This window comes from Megalops cyprinoides, chromosome 1, assembly GCF_013368585.1.
Source record: "Megalops cyprinoides isolate fMegCyp1 chromosome 1, fMegCyp1.pri, whole genome shotgun sequence".
Taxonomy (NCBI): Eukaryota; Metazoa; Chordata; class Actinopteri; order Elopiformes; family Megalopidae; genus Megalops; species Megalops cyprinoides.
The window spans coordinates 30,204,904-30,222,661 of NC_050583.1; the positions used below are offsets into that span (position 1 = coordinate 30,204,904).

Genomic DNA, 17,758 nt, shown 5'->3' on the forward strand with positions numbered 1-17,758 from the left:
CACACACACACACACACACACAAAGACACACACAGACACACACACACACACACACACACAAAGACACACACAGACACACACACACACACACACACGCAAAGTAACAGTTTGTTTGGACAATATGTGTATCAGAGCATTGATAAAATGGCCTGAAATGGGACTATGGTAAGGTAGCGCACAGTCTTGCATGCAGTGACACTGACAGAGGGGAAGTGTAATTTAAGCGTCATATCTGGAGCTTGCCTAATGGACAACAAGGGGAAAGTGAGCCGTAAACAAGCAGCTGAGCATCGAGGACAGCGAAGGTAAAGCACTTAACTCTGTGCATCTCGGTACGTGGCTTACAGTGCTGTGGCCGTGGACTCGCAGTCATCACTCCCGCCAAATCTGCCGATTCAGTAATATTTTGCAATACACAACCAACGACAACTAAGCTGACATTATCAGGGGGAGAACATGCCATTACCACAAATCAAACAAAGGTACCTGATTGTATTAGACTCACATAGAATAATACACCAGCTGGATCGGCATCAGAGGAGTATAATCCCCTCACTGCGGCGTTACCTTTAATCACAGCGTGGGATATCTCTCCCGCGTGCGTCATGTCAATGCAATTGAAATTTCAGACAAAAACCTGTCAGTCTGTCTGTCAATTTGTCTGCGTGTGTGAAGCAAAATATGCAAAATAAGTGTGATAGCGATTTTACTGAAACAGTCATAGTCTCTTTAATCAATTTAATGGAACATCTGGCCGAGGCTCCACAGCGTCCCTGTGTACGCTTTAACTCGGGAGGGTCGTATTCCAGCGGGATCCACACTTTCAGCCCTTTGAAGTTAGATTCAGTTTTGCATGAAATTTCATGTTAAGTTCTCCAGCTCACTCATTTCTTTTGCCTTCCCTTCACCCTCCGTGCTTTGTAGTTCAGTGAAAATGGCTCTTTGGGAACTGGGCTGGGGGCAGATTTCAGCAGGATTATTCAGCAGCACATTCAAAAGCAAAACTTCCACATTAACGGTCAACGTTTTTCACTGAAGCCTGAGAGAGAGAGAGAGAGAGAGAGAGAAAAAAGCTGATTTTCAATGCCTTTCAAAACAGGATTACAGTCTTGAGCCCGACTATGAACAAAATGGGCTTACAAGACTTAAAGTTAAGTGCCTGTGCCACGCTACATTTGAATGAAAAATCAGGCATGGAGAAAGTTAAGGGGACTAAAACAAAGATGTGAACATGACCTTTTCCTCAAACCTTTACAAGACGGGTGTGCAGCGGCAGAGCAAATTCGCGGAAGACTGCGCTCCCCTTCCGAGACTGAGGCCGATAGTCAACTTTGAAATACACAGGAGTGACCCTTCCCCCTCCGATTCAGCCCAACATGCAATCTGCGCCTGGCGGTGGAGGGCCTGGCCAAAACCTGCCAACACATCCTGGGTCTGATGGAGTGTGCTCCCTGCCTGGCCCGGGACTGGCTCCAGGAATCCACAGGTATTTTATGGGTACAGAAATGCACATTGTGCATTCTGATTTAAGCACAGCCAGAACTCATACTGCCACGGTTTTCATTAAAGCTTTAAAAAAACATTTCAGTCTATTTCTCATCTTGCTTGTGGCACAGGGTAGATGCCGACACATACTGTAAGCGCTTGCAATTCTGCCTGTGGACAAGACTGACGCCACTGTAATTTTAGATACTGTTTTACCAAAACAATCTGTAGTTTACCACTTTACCAGCAATACTTATTGGGAGATGGAATTACTTGAGGATAATTAAGGACCCATAATTAAGGATGCAAATGTATAGACCGTAATGGATATTGACAGACAATCTTAAATACATGTATACGCCGCAGCTAAAGCATGGGAAAATGTGTGCATATGTATGTTGATTGACAGGCCCTACACCCAAGCACTCCATGTGCCAGAACTAAAATCACTGAAGGTGATATACCTCATAAACCACATGGACACATACATACACACACACGCGCACACACACACACACACACACACGCACGCACGCACACTCACACACACGCACACACACGCACACACACAAACACAAAGAAATGACCATTAAGTTGTCTAATGTCTGACTGGTTTGACTGCACAGCTGAAACCAAATTCTATACAAGCTGTTCCTCCTGAAAAAGGTGCTATTCAGTAGGCAGAAAAAAACCCATTCCAAAACCATAAAGCCTCTTCCTGCTGCTGGTGTGCTGGAACATATTTTACCTGCTTTGCTCCCTGAGATGAATCTGCATCATTGCTGCTGCTATTCTCTCCTGCCGTGATTCAATGCAGGGTGGCAGTCGGTTTAATCATATTACTGAGCTCTGATTTCCCCCCTTCCACTCCTTTGAACGTGGAATTAATCTCTGGGTGCTGGGTGACATGGTTCCACCGGCAAATTCCTAAATGTAAGCATGTGCTGTTATGGTTCTTTGCACCAAGACTCAGTGAGGAAAACACTGAATCTGTCCTCGCTTCAAAATCAAGGCAGGTCGGACAGTTGTTCTGCCAAAATCGCAATATGTACACAGCTAGGAAAAAACAGCTCTCTGTCAGAGATGCTTGAAAGAGCCGTTTCATTAAAGCTGCCCATGCAAGACATTTCACCACGTTAAGTCAACCATCTGTAATTCCAGGAGCCTGACTGCCATATGACATGACTTGCCTTTGTCCCTTTACACACATAAAACCTGGCTTTAACAAACAATCTTTCCAGGGAGGCAGCAACAGGCTTGATCCCCCAATCTCTCCCTTCCCCGCTCGTCAATACTGTGCACAGTCAGCTCCACGCCAGGGATCTAGGGGCTCCTAAACTTCTGTCAGAACTACATTACAGGGCCCTGTATTCCAATTAAAGCGGAGAAGAAAGGACGGTGGAGTGTTAGAAGTCCCAGCGCGGAGGAGTGTGGTTCAGACACATTGATGCGTGCGAGCGGTGTTGCCCGGGCGGGTGGGTGTGCGGGGGTTCCTGTTCATGCAGCGCTGCACGTTATGTACTGGGGGGCTACTGGGACTTCTCAGCCGTCACCCCTCCTCCGGCACCTCCCAGACTGACGGCCCCAGCAAGGTCGCCTCCCCACCCCGTCCCCTCCGATGGCCCTTACCCATGATGATGCCGTTGGGGTCGGCCGGAGGCTGCCACACCACTCTCACTGACGTCAGACGCACCTCTGGAAAAACCAGTCTCATAGGAGGGCCGGGCACTGGGGGGAGAGAGAGAAAGGGGAAGAACATTACATCTGTGAGGCAGCACATTTCACATTCATAACTATGTCTGATATGCATTGTGATGGCTACCAAAAACAGTTTTTCACTGAATGCAGTGCCATCATAGTCAAGGCTATCTTTGGCAGTGTAATGATCCTGAACAGTGTATAATGTATGACTAATGAATGGATGCAGCTGGGAGTGAATCAACCACAACATAATGCAAAAATATACGTGCCAAAAAAGTGGGTGTTTCTGCTCAGTCCTGCTAAACAGGATAAGAAATACATTTAAATATTTTAAAACTGTCAGCAGCTGCTCCACTTTTACAAGGATTTTTTTAAAGAGATATTAAGCCGGCGTACAAACAAAATGTCGAATTCCATAAACATGCCTATTAGAGCCTTATTATCCGCGCCGAATGCGTCCGCTTCTCAAGAGCCTAAGCGCAGCCGCTCCCTGAGCAAGCCCGTAATCCCCTGGCCGGGCTCCGACCCAACACTGCAGGCAGCCAGTCAGTAATAACACGTTTCACACTGTCAACCGTCCCGCCAGCTCAGAGCAGGCTTGACAGGAGACTCCCGGGAGGACGAGCAGGTCGTCACAAACCAGTTCCCTCTCTGCTGAGCTCCTGTGATGGCGCTCCTGCAGACCTCTCTGAATGATGCGTTGCGTTATACCTGGAGCCCAGCCCCTCCACAGCCATGGCACATTTCTCTAGTAATAGGAGATCAGGAGGCTGATAGCAGCGCACGGAGGGTGTGGATTCGCCGGATATTCTGGTTCAGCAGTTATCCCAATTTCCTTTTTTTTTGTCCCCCTCAGGTCGGTGGTTGACACTGTACGGTGGATAATTCTGTTCTGATTCAGACTGGGGCATCGTATCAATCTCACCTGATGGGCCAGGCCTGATGAGCTGGGGAGAAATCAGAGGACGGAATTCTGCATGTCTGTATCTGAACCAACCCTCCAAACTGCAGGAGGGACTTGACAAAGCTTCAAAAGTCGAGGAGAGCTGCCTGATCACAAACCGAGTCGATCCGGTTTAATAATCTTCGCACTTATTTCAACCCATCCAAATGAACGATAGCCACGCGTGACACTCGGCATGTACAATGACTGCAGTGATTGCCAGAACGTATTTACTGTGAACAGATTTGAATATTTCTTCCCTGATGGCAGGGGAGGGAGGGAGGGAGGGGGAGTGCGATTGGCACGGGGGTGACTCAGAGCGGCGGGGGTGCCTTGGAAGAGATCCGGCCCGCGCAGCGTGCCGTTAAGTGTGCTCGCCTCCGTGCGGGGCAAAGCGCAAACGCACCTGGCACGGGGCGGCGCTCCTCCTGGGGTAGAGATAAGGGGCTTACGCGCCACAGGGGGGTTACCGCCAGCTCCACCCGCGTGCCCGTCTCCTTGCAATCACGTAGCGCCTCCGCCCTCCGCTGGCAGCCAGCTCACACCTGCGCCGCCAGCCGCCGGCTGCTAAAGCCGGTTTGGTACCGACACGGCGGGTATCCGAGGTGCATCGCCATGGCGACCGAGCGGTCGGCGGCCCTGCCCGAGTGCCGCCGTGATCGGCGAGGACCTTTGGCGGTTTCACATTTAACTGGTTCATTACGCTGATGGCTTTAATGCGTTTGACATTTCGGTGGGTTCCATAGGTGAGGTGGTGAGGTGGTGAGGTGGTGAGGTGGGGAGGGGGGGCGGTGGCGGCTCAATCAGCGTGGGGAGTGCGGCCGCATTGGTGGCCTGTGGAGATATCACTGTCTGCAGTGGGGGTCCCCGCGCCCCGTGCTCTCCATCATCACCCGCTGATTACAGGGCCCAAAAAAAGGACGACACCGAGGGTGACGGGGGGGCAAAGGATGCCAGGGTGATTAATGCCGCATCCTCCCCTGAGGAACACAGAGTCTGTCACCGCAGATAAAGTGGACAATTGTGACAGTGCGGTAATAGGAGCAAGGGGTCTCCTCCTTCCGCTGTCTGTGCACCCACCGCCCCCCAACGGCCAGATTGATGGTTCCGGCTGCCCGGCGCTCCTGGACTTATCCCGGGTGGACAGATGGCTTCGCAAACATCAGCCCTTCGCCGGCACAAATGCAGTCCACCATCATGGCTTCAAGGTCCCGACCCTTTGTTTGTATTTGTTCCAGCCTCTAGAAGATGGCAGAGCAATTTATATGTAAACCAGCACTTGTAAAATCACACCTCCATGCTCCGTAGATAAAGAGATGAGAACAATCCACACTTTGCCGTCATCTTATCCTACCAATTACCTGCTCGGGTCACCTTCCAGTAATGGCTGGTTATGCACACTGCCTGTTTTTATCTCCCGGACGTTAACCTCCACTCACCTCCTCTACGGTACCAATCAGCGAAACATTGTTTTTTTAGCAGTCCTATCTGAAAAGCTTCCACGTTCTCGTTCGGCGAGGGCACACGCGGACAGACACAAGCACAGGTCTGCTAAAACACAGGCTCTTTTTGAGAGATCACCTCACACACTTTTTTTCAATCAGAGCCCGGGGAATGTTATTAAGGATAGACATTCGAGACCTTCTCTGCAGAGGGTTACAATGTAAATCCACCTTCTTTTATCAGAGGCCATTGTGCATGATCTGCTTTTCACTTCACTTTGAAGACTTTGGATGGAAAAGCACGCCCCCCCACCTCTTAAAGAGTCAAAGCCTGGCAGAGCTGCAACACCATGTCACATACATCAGTTTAATTAAAGGCAACTTTGTTTGCTACCTGAACGATTTCCTGCCCAATGGGTGATTTTAGATGCTTGGTAAGCTGTCATAGCGGCGACTGCGGGGCCGTGAAGTCCCCAGACAGAGGCAGGCCGAGTGGGGGGCTCCTGAAGCCCTTTCCCCGTGCTCCTGCTCCATGGATTTACCTCAAGCTGATGTTATTGTCCTCGCCTCAGCACTCTTCTGCATGCCCTACTGAGCCGGATTTAATTATCGAAAATGTAGCTACATAAACCTGCGGGGTTAACTTCTGTGGGAAACCCAAGCTCCCCAGATCAATAGCCATTTTTCTGCTTGCATATTAAAAGCATAATTAAAGGGGAGCGCTGCCTGCGTGGCGCTGCCTGACGTCTGGCCAATGCTGTCACTTTCCTGCTCACCCTTGGGGGAAAAAAAGACTGCTTTGCAAGTTTAACCGAAGTTGATTGAATTAAATAAAAATAAGGTGTCCGTTCTGTGAGCGAAGCAGTTATGAGATTTAATCATTAAGCTTCACTTGCTTGTGAAAATTACAGAAAATCAACAGAGGGTCTCTTCTCAGTTATTATTAGTTCTATATACAATATTTGGAAAGCGAATCCAATTATCTTCCATAATTATATCTGTGATTTGGATGAGACAGAAACTGCATATGATTAAAGACTTCTAACAGCTGCAAATGGCTGAGCATATGACATCTTTTACATAAGTGAGGTCAACTTTGTGAAAATGTATTACACCATGGAACCCTGCCGGAAGGCCTGAGAATACATCTGGTGACAAGTGTGAACTAATCTGAGATAATGTATGCACAAAGGCAGAGCAATCAAACACCGAGAGGGGATGTGTCTAATTGGCATGCCACTCAGCCTCAGATCCTGAGTGTTACGCCCAGAACACTGAACGCTCTCTTTTGCTCAGTCTTCCAGTCAATATTTGCAACACAAACCTGCAAATCCATGACAATGTTTCAGAGGCTGCTATATACAGCTTCAACAGCTCTCTAGTTGCCTAGCCAGATGTGCTCACTAACATTTTTTTATTTGGAATGCCTAATGCTTTTTCCCTTTTTCTCCCAATTTGGAATGCCCAGTTTATTGAGACGCCACTCATTCCTACCAGCCCTGCCAACAATGTGGAAGTTTGCAAGCAAGCATGTGCTCTCCTCCGAAACACGTGATGCCAGGCACTGCTTCTTTTCACACCACAGTCCCCACGCCAAGCCTGCACAGAAATGAGTTAGAGGAAGACACTTCATGCAAAGCTGTATATGGGTAAACTGTGGGCAGAATTTGTTTTGCTGCTGCGGGCTCCCAGTGAATGTGAGCTGATGACACAGCTGGGATCAAACCCAGGCCTTAGGGCTCAGTCTGCATATGACACAAAGACTTGTACTGTCTGAGCCACTTGGGAGTCTCCTCACTTACATTACTCACCTGAACTGACAAACACAGCTTGATAACACTGGTAGCACTCCCATTAAGTCAAAACAGGCAAAACAAGTACTGACACTGCCTTTCCAGCTGGGCATTCCACAAGCAATAACACCACAGCTTTGCTTGAATTGTGCTTGGCTGGGAAAATAAGGAGCAAGTGGGCAACAAGTCATGCTCTCATTCTGCAATTAGGTGCGGTCCATGCATGCTCGTTCCAGTGAAGCGCACGGCTGTCTCCAGATGCGCACCAAGGCTGGCTGAGCAAGGCAGCGCTGACACACAGCTGGTGAGCAAGGCTGCAAGGAGCCAAGCTTGGCCCCGGATGGCGCGCGAAGACGTGCTTAGAGACAACCTCCTTCGGAATATTGAGCGCCGGTGACAGATGCGTATCTCTGGAGAGGGGGGAAGGGGGGTGGGAGTGAGAGGGAACAGAAGCAGAGGCAGGCTAAGCCAGCTGCACCTGTCCATCCTCTCTGAGGGCTGATTGCTTTGAGCGCTTGCGTGGGGGGGCAGGGTCACAGCACTAAGTTAAATCTACTGTTTCCTTGCCGACGTGAAGTGGGAGCAAACTGGCTTTATCTTAATCTCTATAACTCTTCCATTTGGCTCAACACCACCAGCAAGTCTTGGCGGCTTAACAGGTTAAGCCTCCATGATTGTGCCACTGTTCGAGACGAAGTGCTGGCTCTTGTACGGAAGGGAAAAAAAAACATTACTTGGCAAACATTAGCGTTATTTCAGAAAAGGTCTTGAGCACAAACACAGGTAACAGGGACACAGACACGGCTATGCTCCCGGGCCTGCTAGAGCACTGCAACAACAACACAGACAGCAAACACCCCGGTCCTTTCGTAGGTCTGTACTGACTGCACTTAAAAGCAACCCAAGTCAGTGTAGAGCTTTACTGTGTTCATCGTTACTGATACAGTGAGCATTTCCAGCACTGAGCAGCCACCCGTTCGGAATACTTTCACTATATGTGTATGAAAAAATGAAACACAGAACATGAAACATTTCAAATATGGGGTTGTTTTCAATTTCAGTATCCCATATTGAATATATTTGAAAACAGAAGCTAATTCAGTTTTCTGTCCCGGGATTGTATTGATAATATCCTTCTGTTTAATAAGTCTATAATCTAAAATTTCTTATGGCTGAGCCTTAGGGTATCTCATCCTTGATTTCAAGTACACTGAATGGGTTCAGTGTACTTTTGAAGGGGTTAATCACATAGCCAGAGCGTACTGCTCTGTGCGATTTCTTTCCATACACAAGTAAATAAAGGAAATAAATAAATAATTAAATGCTTGTCAGTACAGAATCTGAATGTTTTAGGCTACTTCCTGAGAGATTTTTTTTACATTTTTGTATGAATACCTAATGCCTGAGAGGAAAGGAGGCAGAAAATGAGGATTTCGTGTGGGAAGTTTCTTCAAAGGCATTGGCGATAAAAAAGGAAGTAAATCTAATAAAAAATCTTCAGGCATAGGACAATCGGTGTTTGTTAAAAATGCATTTTCCTTCCCTCTGCAACAATGTATGGAGGCGGCATTGATATCTCAAGAGTGCTTCCTGAGGAGAATTCAGCTACTGACTGTTCCTTTTTTTGATCAGAGAACACAAAGATAATAGTTGCCTTTCTTCTGCTGTACCATAAATGTGTAATGATAAAAACCCTCCTTTTTTCTTCATCCTGCTCTTTCTTAATGATTCTCAGTCAGGGAACATACAGAACTTTCTGTGAGAGGGGAAATATAGCACTCCTGCCAGAGATATGAACAAACCCAATTTCCAGCAACATACATGCCAGAAAATAGACTGGTTCCTCTTTAACAATTCAAGTATTTTATAGTCAGGAAACAAAGAAATAGTGTGTGTCAATGCACTATACTGAAGGGGGAAGGGGGGCATAAAATATGTCATGATGAAGCTACAAGGCAACACAAATTGCAAATCTGTAATCCTCTCTATGAATGCATTCACATCTTTGAGATTATGCTCGAAACTGGCGCTAAAAAGAAAATGTAATTTCCTTTGAATTCCGCTCTTCCCCTGCGGTGATTATACAGTTTTCCAATATCAGGTTCTGCACGGTTACTTGTGTGTTTGTGGGATCCTGGCTGACTGAGGGTTCATTATTTGCTATCATGGTTTTACATTTCTCCATGCTGAAATTAGAAAAAGTTTCCTCCTGGAACTTTTCATGACTGGCTCCATGTTTCAGGGGATCGACTCCACTTTCGCTTTCCATTCCACCTGAAGTCTTCTAAAATGCTTATACACGAAACCCTTGGTTAGTCATGACTTACGACGGCTTAATACAACTTCTTTATTTTAATATACAGAAAGCCACTGTGATTTTCCTTTACAGCTAATGCAATATTGGTCACATTTACAGTGCAGCTTCACAGCAAATGTATTATATAATCCTCACAAATATCACAAAATGGCCATACTGTAAAAAAAGATATATACTTCCAATTACTATTTTAATACTGACTGGGCCAGTCTTTTTCTGCAATCTCACCATAGTAAAGGGACTGAGATTGCACAGCTGCAATGAAACCGGACCCCCTGGGACACCATAAATAAGGGGAGAACACACTGCCACCTCCAAGACCTGCTGCAGAATCGTTAAGTGCTTCAATGAACAAACAATACAAGCTCCGCTCTCCGTACTGCAGGGGATGCTGCTGCTGCAGAAGATATCCTCTGCTCTGCAGTCTAAGCCTGCTCTGGGAATGCTTAGGAATCTGTCTCAAAGCAGTCGTTACGGCAAATGCCGGCCCGGCCTCTGCACGTTCATCTGACTAATTGGGGGAACAAACACGGCTTGCGGTGAGCGATCCCACATTTCCATTTCGTGTTGCTCCCATGTTGTGCCGGATCCAGATGTTATCCTCACCCTCAGCAGGGTGAGGTTCTGGTGCACTCGTCCAATCCAAGAGACCAAACCTATTGTAGGTGCTAAAAAATGGGGATTAAAAACATGTTCTCTGATGCTGGGAGAATTGTTTTTGAGTTCTCCTCGACACATTTTATTTATCAATAATTAAATCAGACCTGGCCATTTAAAAAGCAATGCCTCATGCATTTTGAAACCAATTAATCTGATCCACGGAAAAGCAGAATTCATTGACTCCTCATTTTCCCTCCTTATGCTAATTGCTGGATGATGTTCCCCTTGATTGAAGCTAAAGTCAAGAGGCCTGTTCTAGCTGTTGATTTTCCCTCCGCTCTGCTCCTGAAATCTAGCAGACAGAATGCGAAAATGCAGTTATGCTGAGGCAGGATTTAGGCGGGTGGGAGAAACACAGTACACAACACTACCCGCAGCACCTGAGCATGAGCGGATGAGTTCAAGGGTCAGGGCAGGGTCCAAGAACACCCTGGTTTGGACATAGCTGGAAGCAGCCTGTGCATTGAGTCTGCGCAGCAACCAGGCTGCAGACTACTATCTTTGGCACTAACCCTTCACCAGTGCCAAGACAATGGAGTTACAGACCTTTGAGAAATAAAGCGAGCAGCCCTGTGTTCAATGCGCCCCTCAAAATGGTTTTGCACAGAGGCAGAGGGAAGGGGTGGCCCAGGGCTCATTAAAAGCAATCCACTGCTCAAGCTCAGAACTTCACTTTCCCACAATCCTCTCTGCCTGGAAGCGCCAGTGGAGGTAACAGTGCAGGAGGTCACGTACCGTCATCCTTGGACCTCTCCAGCACAGGCGGGCTGCTGGGCTCGCCGTCTCCAATGCGCGTGAAGGCCAGGACCTGGATCTGGTAGAGGACGTACTTGCGGAGGTTCCTCAGCAGCACGGACTGCGTGAGGTTCCCCTTCACCACGTGCACCTGAGGCTCGGCATCAGAATCCTTCTCTTTGTAAAGCACCTGGGGAAAGACACACGCGCACATGCACACACACAAGGGCGCAATTAAGAGCGGCAATCAATTTGCCTGACATTTCCAACCAATTTCACTACTAAAACACCCGGTGACAACGCACAGGGCCTGATTATTTAGTACCGTCACCATCTGCTGATCCGCTCCTCGATTCATCTCAACACATAGTGGCGGTAGATGTTTGAGCGTGATATAGGGAAACGCTACTGGATTGTGGCTGGGGACAATTACAGCATGATTTAGGGCAGATGCGTTTCTAGGCGCCCATCTTAAAGGACTGTAACTTTGTTTTCCCCCAAGGGTACCTGTCAGGTGAGGAAAGAGGGGGCTACCGCATCTTCAGACGTTTTGAAATAGACCAGCTGCATTGCTTTCTGGTTTGTTTCTTATACTGTTGTAAATTCGCCCAGTATACTCCAGTCAGAACCTGCCCAATGATGGACAGAGATAGTTATGCACTTAATCAAAAAATGTTACTAATATAATACGTTAGGGGGAAAATATAACAACATAATTCTATGTGCTTGGCTAAAGAAAATTGCACCTTGCACTTTTTTGCTGACAGTGGTGAAATGCATATTTATCTTTAACACAAGAACATAAAACATATGTCAGACAGTGCCAGACATGTCAAGGCCCTGTTTCAACAATATTGCTGAAGCAGAACAGTATATGATGTGCTTTTGACAAACCCAGTCCCCTTATGTAATCTCCCATGGTCTGAAACTGGATTAGCTGTGCTAAACACATGGCTTCACACTTCTCCTTCCACTAATACACGTGTTCTTTCCCACAGAGATGGTGTAAGACTTTCAATTAACACATTGGCTAAACTGTTAATTCCAGAAATGGCACTGTCTGTAGTGGTACGTGCACACATATACATCTTATTTCACTATACATTATTTCTTTTTAACTGATTTTACAAATTTAGTCACGTGAACCTCCTCCTAAAACCATATAAAAACCATACATGTATTCTTTTATTTAGTATTCCAGACGTACCATAGCTTACTTTGATTTCAAGGCTCAGAACCCATTTACACGCTATCTTTTGAAGAAACATTTTTGAACAAGATGATGTAACCGCGTCTCTTCAGCCTTGCAATATTTCCTAAAATCTCAAGATGCTAAAATCAAATATGAACTTGAGAAAATTCTACCATCTTGCTAGGCTTGTGCTGGTGTTATCCACAGGGTGTAAACAGGCCCATTCAGGCCCATTGAAGCATTCCTTGACACAGCAGGTTTGCTTCAACGAATATGCATTCATAACATACGTGTTAATTTTATGCAAAATATGTTTCCTTTTTGTTAGAAAAATGCTACATGACACTTAACGATCTTGAGGTTATTATTAGCGAGGGAGCACTGCCTTTTTTAAAATTCTGACTTTCTTTACATTGACCATTGGTTACTCCCAATTCTCAACTGTTGTCTCCTCTGCACTGTATCAGAGTCGTTTTTTGTGATATTTATGGAAACACGCTATACTGTGTGCCATGGACAGGCAGTGTAGCAGCACTGTTGTTGCACCCCTCCTTAAACCCTAGAGAAGAGATATCTCCACCTTGAGGCTGGTAAGGTGGAAGGATGCATTCTGTTTTTTTTTTTTTATTTGGTACAACTTTTTGGGAAAAATACTAAAAAACAGTGTAAAATAAGGGCTTAATGACTTATATTCAATCCAGCAACCTGCAGGGTTCATTCATCCTATATATGAAAAATAAAACCCAGTCATCTTTTGTGACAGTCTTTCATTTTAAAGTTTTCAATTCTGACACGAGCCAACCATTCAAAGGAAATCAACAATGAATCATCACACAAAGCAGCAGTTGATTACTTTCATAGCAATTATTTTTTTGCCCTGAGTTAAAGATGCAGGCCTCGGGCCATTCAAATTGGGGCTCTTAAACAAAAAAAAATCCATTTCTTTTTTCCTCGTAAGAGGAAAGAAAAATCAACATGCCGTTACATGGTGTTACATCATATTCGGCATCAGCATCCCATGAATGGTTAAGCAATGCTCGTCAAGGAGAGGGGAAGAGTAAAGGAGGGCACCGGCAGCTCACTTCAGAAAAAAATTCACATCAAATTCACATTAATCAAACCGGGCTTCGGTTATAGCCTCAGGTAAATATACAGAAAAACTGTAGTTCCACTTTTCTGCAGCCGTTCTTGATCAAACAGCCAACGTGCAGCTCCACGGCTCGGCGCAGTGCGATGCGATGTGGTGGGCCAGTACCTTGTATCCCAGGATGTAGCCGTTCTTCTCGTGCTCGGGCACCGGCCCCCAGGTGACCAGGATGCGAGTGGAGCTCACCGCCTCCGCCGTCACGTTCTCGGGAGACCCAGATGGCACTGGGAAAAAACACACAGTTATCACATCATAATTACCGCAAGGTGGACTCTTCTAACAGGGGGCCTAATTGCTACATGAACTTTAATTGTGATTAGTTTTTTTTGGTTCTGTTTCAGACGAGGCGCTCGGAGCGGATGTCAGGCAATACAGGGGAGAGTAAACAACATTAGCGGGCCAGGATGGAGTGTAGGGGGAGGCATATTAATATATGCAGGAGCACATGTGCAGGGCCAAAGACTGGTACATTTCACACAGGCCTATTAAAAGGAGACAAATACTCAAGGAGCGGCCAGCTTCATCAGCCATCCCCCACACGTGGCAAAGTAAAATTACCCACCCGGGTCTGCATGTGATTACGGCATTACGCTGGCCTCAGACACCGACGCCATCAGCACTAGGAAAATAACCTCCACAATCAAACGGACCTCACTCCCTGATTACAGACGGTGAAACTGATAGCTCTGGATGGGATTAGTAAAAAACCAAATTCCCAATTTCACTTCAAATTACAAGTGGTAAGAGTGGCCTTCTCGGGAAATGAAGCCCACTTGGGGCCATCTTGCAGGAGGAGCTGATTAGAAGAGTGTGAATAAAGAAATAAAAAAAATAAAATAAGCGGGGATCCCATGGGGAGGGACAGACAAGCAATCTGCTGTGTCTACACTGGAGGCCAGCTCTGAGGAGAGTTCTTCAATCAAATGTGATTCTTCAGCCAAATGAGAAAAACTGAAGAACAAGTGAAGATGATGAAAATGATTAAGTAGAAAGGCCAATCAATTTGAAAATCAGGCAGACAAAAACAACAACAAATTACAATTAAATATCATACAATCATCTAACATAGGTATAAGTGTTTTTTTAACAAAGTGCTGACCTCTCATATTCACCTCTCTTAGTAATTATGTACGCTTCAGTTTCTCAAACTTGAAATGCACACTTTTTTGTGACTCATTTCCAGAGCAAAAGACTAAAATACCAATCGTTTTTCATAAAATTAATATTTCCCTTTTAACTATATATTAATCACGTTAAATGATGTACATTTCAAACACAGCAATTATGCACTGAATGTATCTTTTTAAAAACTTAATTGCTTGCATTAGCAAAATGAGGGCTACACTTTCATTCTGTACTCCATGGAATTAAGTTTTTTTGGAGAGGGTCCTTTTTTAAACCTGAGCACCAAGCCCCCAAAAAGGCTCCAAGCTCAACTACTTTCTAGAACTTGTACTGATTATGTTGCTTTCAAAGGCTTGACTTAGGGGTGCACAAAAGAAATCAACCCAGGTACTTGCAGTGCCTCGTAAAGCTCCAAAGGTAAGAACAGTTGCAGCTGTGCCACAGCTGCTAACACGGCCTCAAGATCTTACATATGTTTAATAACGCTAAAGCAAAAACATTTATTTAGGTCTTCATGATCTTCATTTAATTGTGTCATTCACTCTTACTATTACACTGAATGTATCAGTGTTTAATGGCATACCTGTTCCTGTTATGGTGAATGTAATTTCATTGATGTTATTAATGCTACTTCTTTCGGAAGTATGCAATAAAGTGCTAAATTTGTAGATGATGTAGCTGTGACTACCTGCAAGACAAGGCAAGGTGGAGTTAAATGGAAAATGTAATGAGTATATGTTGAATGCCAAGAAAAAAATATTTGCATATTTGCATAAAAAATGTGAGAAGCGAAAACTGGCAAAAACCCTGTTGGGTGTTGAGGCACGAAGAGCCCAGTATAGAACAGAACATAAAAGCAAAGACAATTATCCTGAAAGGAATAAACAACGCTCAGAAGGCAGAAAATTGTTAACTGTAACTAAAAGCGATACTTTCAACCAGTCCTTCAAGCAAATTAGCTGTTCTTTTCATGCCCTTTTAAGCCATTCAAATTGGATTTGTTGTAGGATTTTCCCCCCTCCCTCTGCACTTCCCCCACCGTAAGTGTCTTTTGATAATGACTCATTAGCACAGCCTACCTACCACTCTGCTTTTTGTACTTAATTCTTAATGCATCAGTCCATTCAAACAGGTACAGTAAAGAAGCACAGAGGGGGAGGTTTCCACATGAGTGCTGCTTATGGTAAGATGATCGAGAGAGAGAGAGGTTAGAGAGGGGGAGAGTGGGAAACAGAGATAGAGAGAGAGAAAGGGAGGGAGGGAAGGGGGCTGCAGTGAAAGCAATATGACTGAGTCACCCTTTGTTTCAAAACAAGCCGTTATGCTCTAAATAATGGACTTGGAGCCCCATAGGAGCCCCTAAAAAAGAAACTGCCTGGAGGGGGTGAAGTTGCTTATTGGACACATCAATGTTAAAGGAGTTGGTGGGCTGAGAGAGAGAGCGAGCATCGTTAACCTTACCTGACTCCCGGGTGCGGCCCTTCACGGTCTCACTCCAGGGCCCAGGGCCAATGGAGTTGAAGGCCTGGATCTGCAGCTGGTACTCCGTCCACTCCTCCAAGCTCTCCAGTGTGACCTCGCGCTCCAGCCGGTCGCTCACCACCCGGGTCTGCGCCTCTCCCTGCAGGTCGGCCCGCCACAGCCTGATCCTGTAGCCCACTGTCTCAGGGTTGCCATTGTACTCAGTTTCCGGTAAGGGCTGGAGGAGGCAGATATGCATCCGCTGAGATTCTTTTCCCAACTAGACTCCAACTGACACCAAGTGTGTGGGCCTAACTGAAACAGGATGTGCCCTTTACCCTGTAGTTATTTGGTTGAGAGGCAAGAGCAGATCATCCTACACTCAGAGACAGACTTCAAAACCTGCTGAAGCTTGGAAGACAATACTCCCATTGTCTTTTGTGTTTTTTTTTTGAAAGGGTCCTACTTATTTATGTGTGTGTCATCCCTTGAATTGCATTTCTTTAAAAGCATTTACTTTCTTCCCCCAGTTTTTCCAACCATTTTAATTCATGTCCTCCGTCAAGAGCAAATGTATCCAACAAACTTTTTTGGTTCTTCATCTCTTAGTTGTCAAAGTTAAACAACGCATTCTGGTGGCGGTCCAGAGATGTATGCGCAGTGAAGAGTGTGAGAAAGACGTCAACCTAGCAGAAGCATCAGCAATGTTTGAATTTTAATTTCAATAGTAAAGAAACCTCAAACAGAGAAATTCAATTTCACTACTGACAACAACACTTCAGCGAGCTTTATTTCATGTGGATATCAACAGACATTTAGATGCCCAGTACGCATTGGACTGTACGCGCGATAATAGCATTTTCTAACAAAGATGATGAGTGATAGCCGGACACGATTTCCTGGAGCTGTGTCTCGTGGTATCCGGTACAAGCACGGATTCACTCACTAAGAGGATGGTAATATCAAAGGACATCCTGAATAATTAAGCCAAATTCAGCTCAGCGTAGACAAAAAAGGAGTCCTCATTTCAGCGCTCTTCCTCACAAGAACTTCATTGTTATCCAGACAATGCAGACTGTCGGGGAAAAAAAGAGTCTCTCACTACGGTGATATTACCCTTTAGTTCAGCTGAGATTAGCATTAGTTCTCTGCAGTGGAAATCCTGTTTTACATTCTCTGCAGAATGAGGACTTCATTGGCTAATGATGGCAGCCATCAGCCACCTTTTATGCAAAAAAATGCCTCGTCTGTGTTTATTTCACCAAATAAAAAAACACTGTGAGAGTTTCCAATGTATTTAGGCCCTGGGAACTGTGGAAACTGAATAGATCTATCAGGGGTGTATGACAGTGGTAAAGAACACAGATCATAGCCATTCCTGTAGTGAAGGTCAGCTGACTCTTGAGGAGTTTGTATTCAGAGCCCTGAGATGTTGCTAGCAGGCATGGCAGGGCCAAGGCAGCGATCTTACCACCCATCGGAGCCAGAGGCTGGTCTCGCTGGCCGTGCGCACGCTGACGCTGCTGGGGGCCACGTCCGGGGGCGCCTGCAGAGTCTGGATGACGCGGGACGGCTGGCTCACGGGGCTCGGGCCCACGATGTTCACCTGCCGCATCCGGAACCTGGACAGGCACAGGCGCGAGAGACCCGTTGAAAGCTCCCGTTACCTCCTCTCACACACAACGTTTCAGAGCTGCGCGCACCAAAACCGGATACGCTCAGGGCTGTCCGCGTCGCAACATTTATTCTGTGGGCAT

At 46.0% G+C, this 17,758-nt stretch overlaps 1 protein-coding gene across 2 annotated transcripts in view; it reads right to left on the reverse strand.

Moving 5' to 3' along the window:
* sdk1b (sidekick cell adhesion molecule 1b) overlaps window positions 1-17,758 on the reverse strand; it is a 314,207-nt gene that overhangs the window by 26,445 nt on the left and 270,004 nt on the right. For both annotated transcript variants that reach the window (XM_036528197.1, XM_036528191.1), the window contains 5 exons: window positions 17,473-17,623; window positions 16,002-16,239; window positions 13,524-13,639; window positions 11,077-11,266; window positions 3,115-3,213 (listed from right to left, as the gene is read on the reverse strand). In XM_036528197.1, coding sequence (XP_036384090.1) covers window positions 3,115-3,213; window positions 11,077-11,266; window positions 13,524-13,639; window positions 16,002-16,239; window positions 17,473-17,623 — 794 coding nt within the window. The remainder of the gene's footprint in view (window positions 1-3,114; window positions 3,214-11,076; window positions 11,267-13,523; window positions 13,640-16,001; window positions 16,240-17,472; window positions 17,624-17,758) is intronic.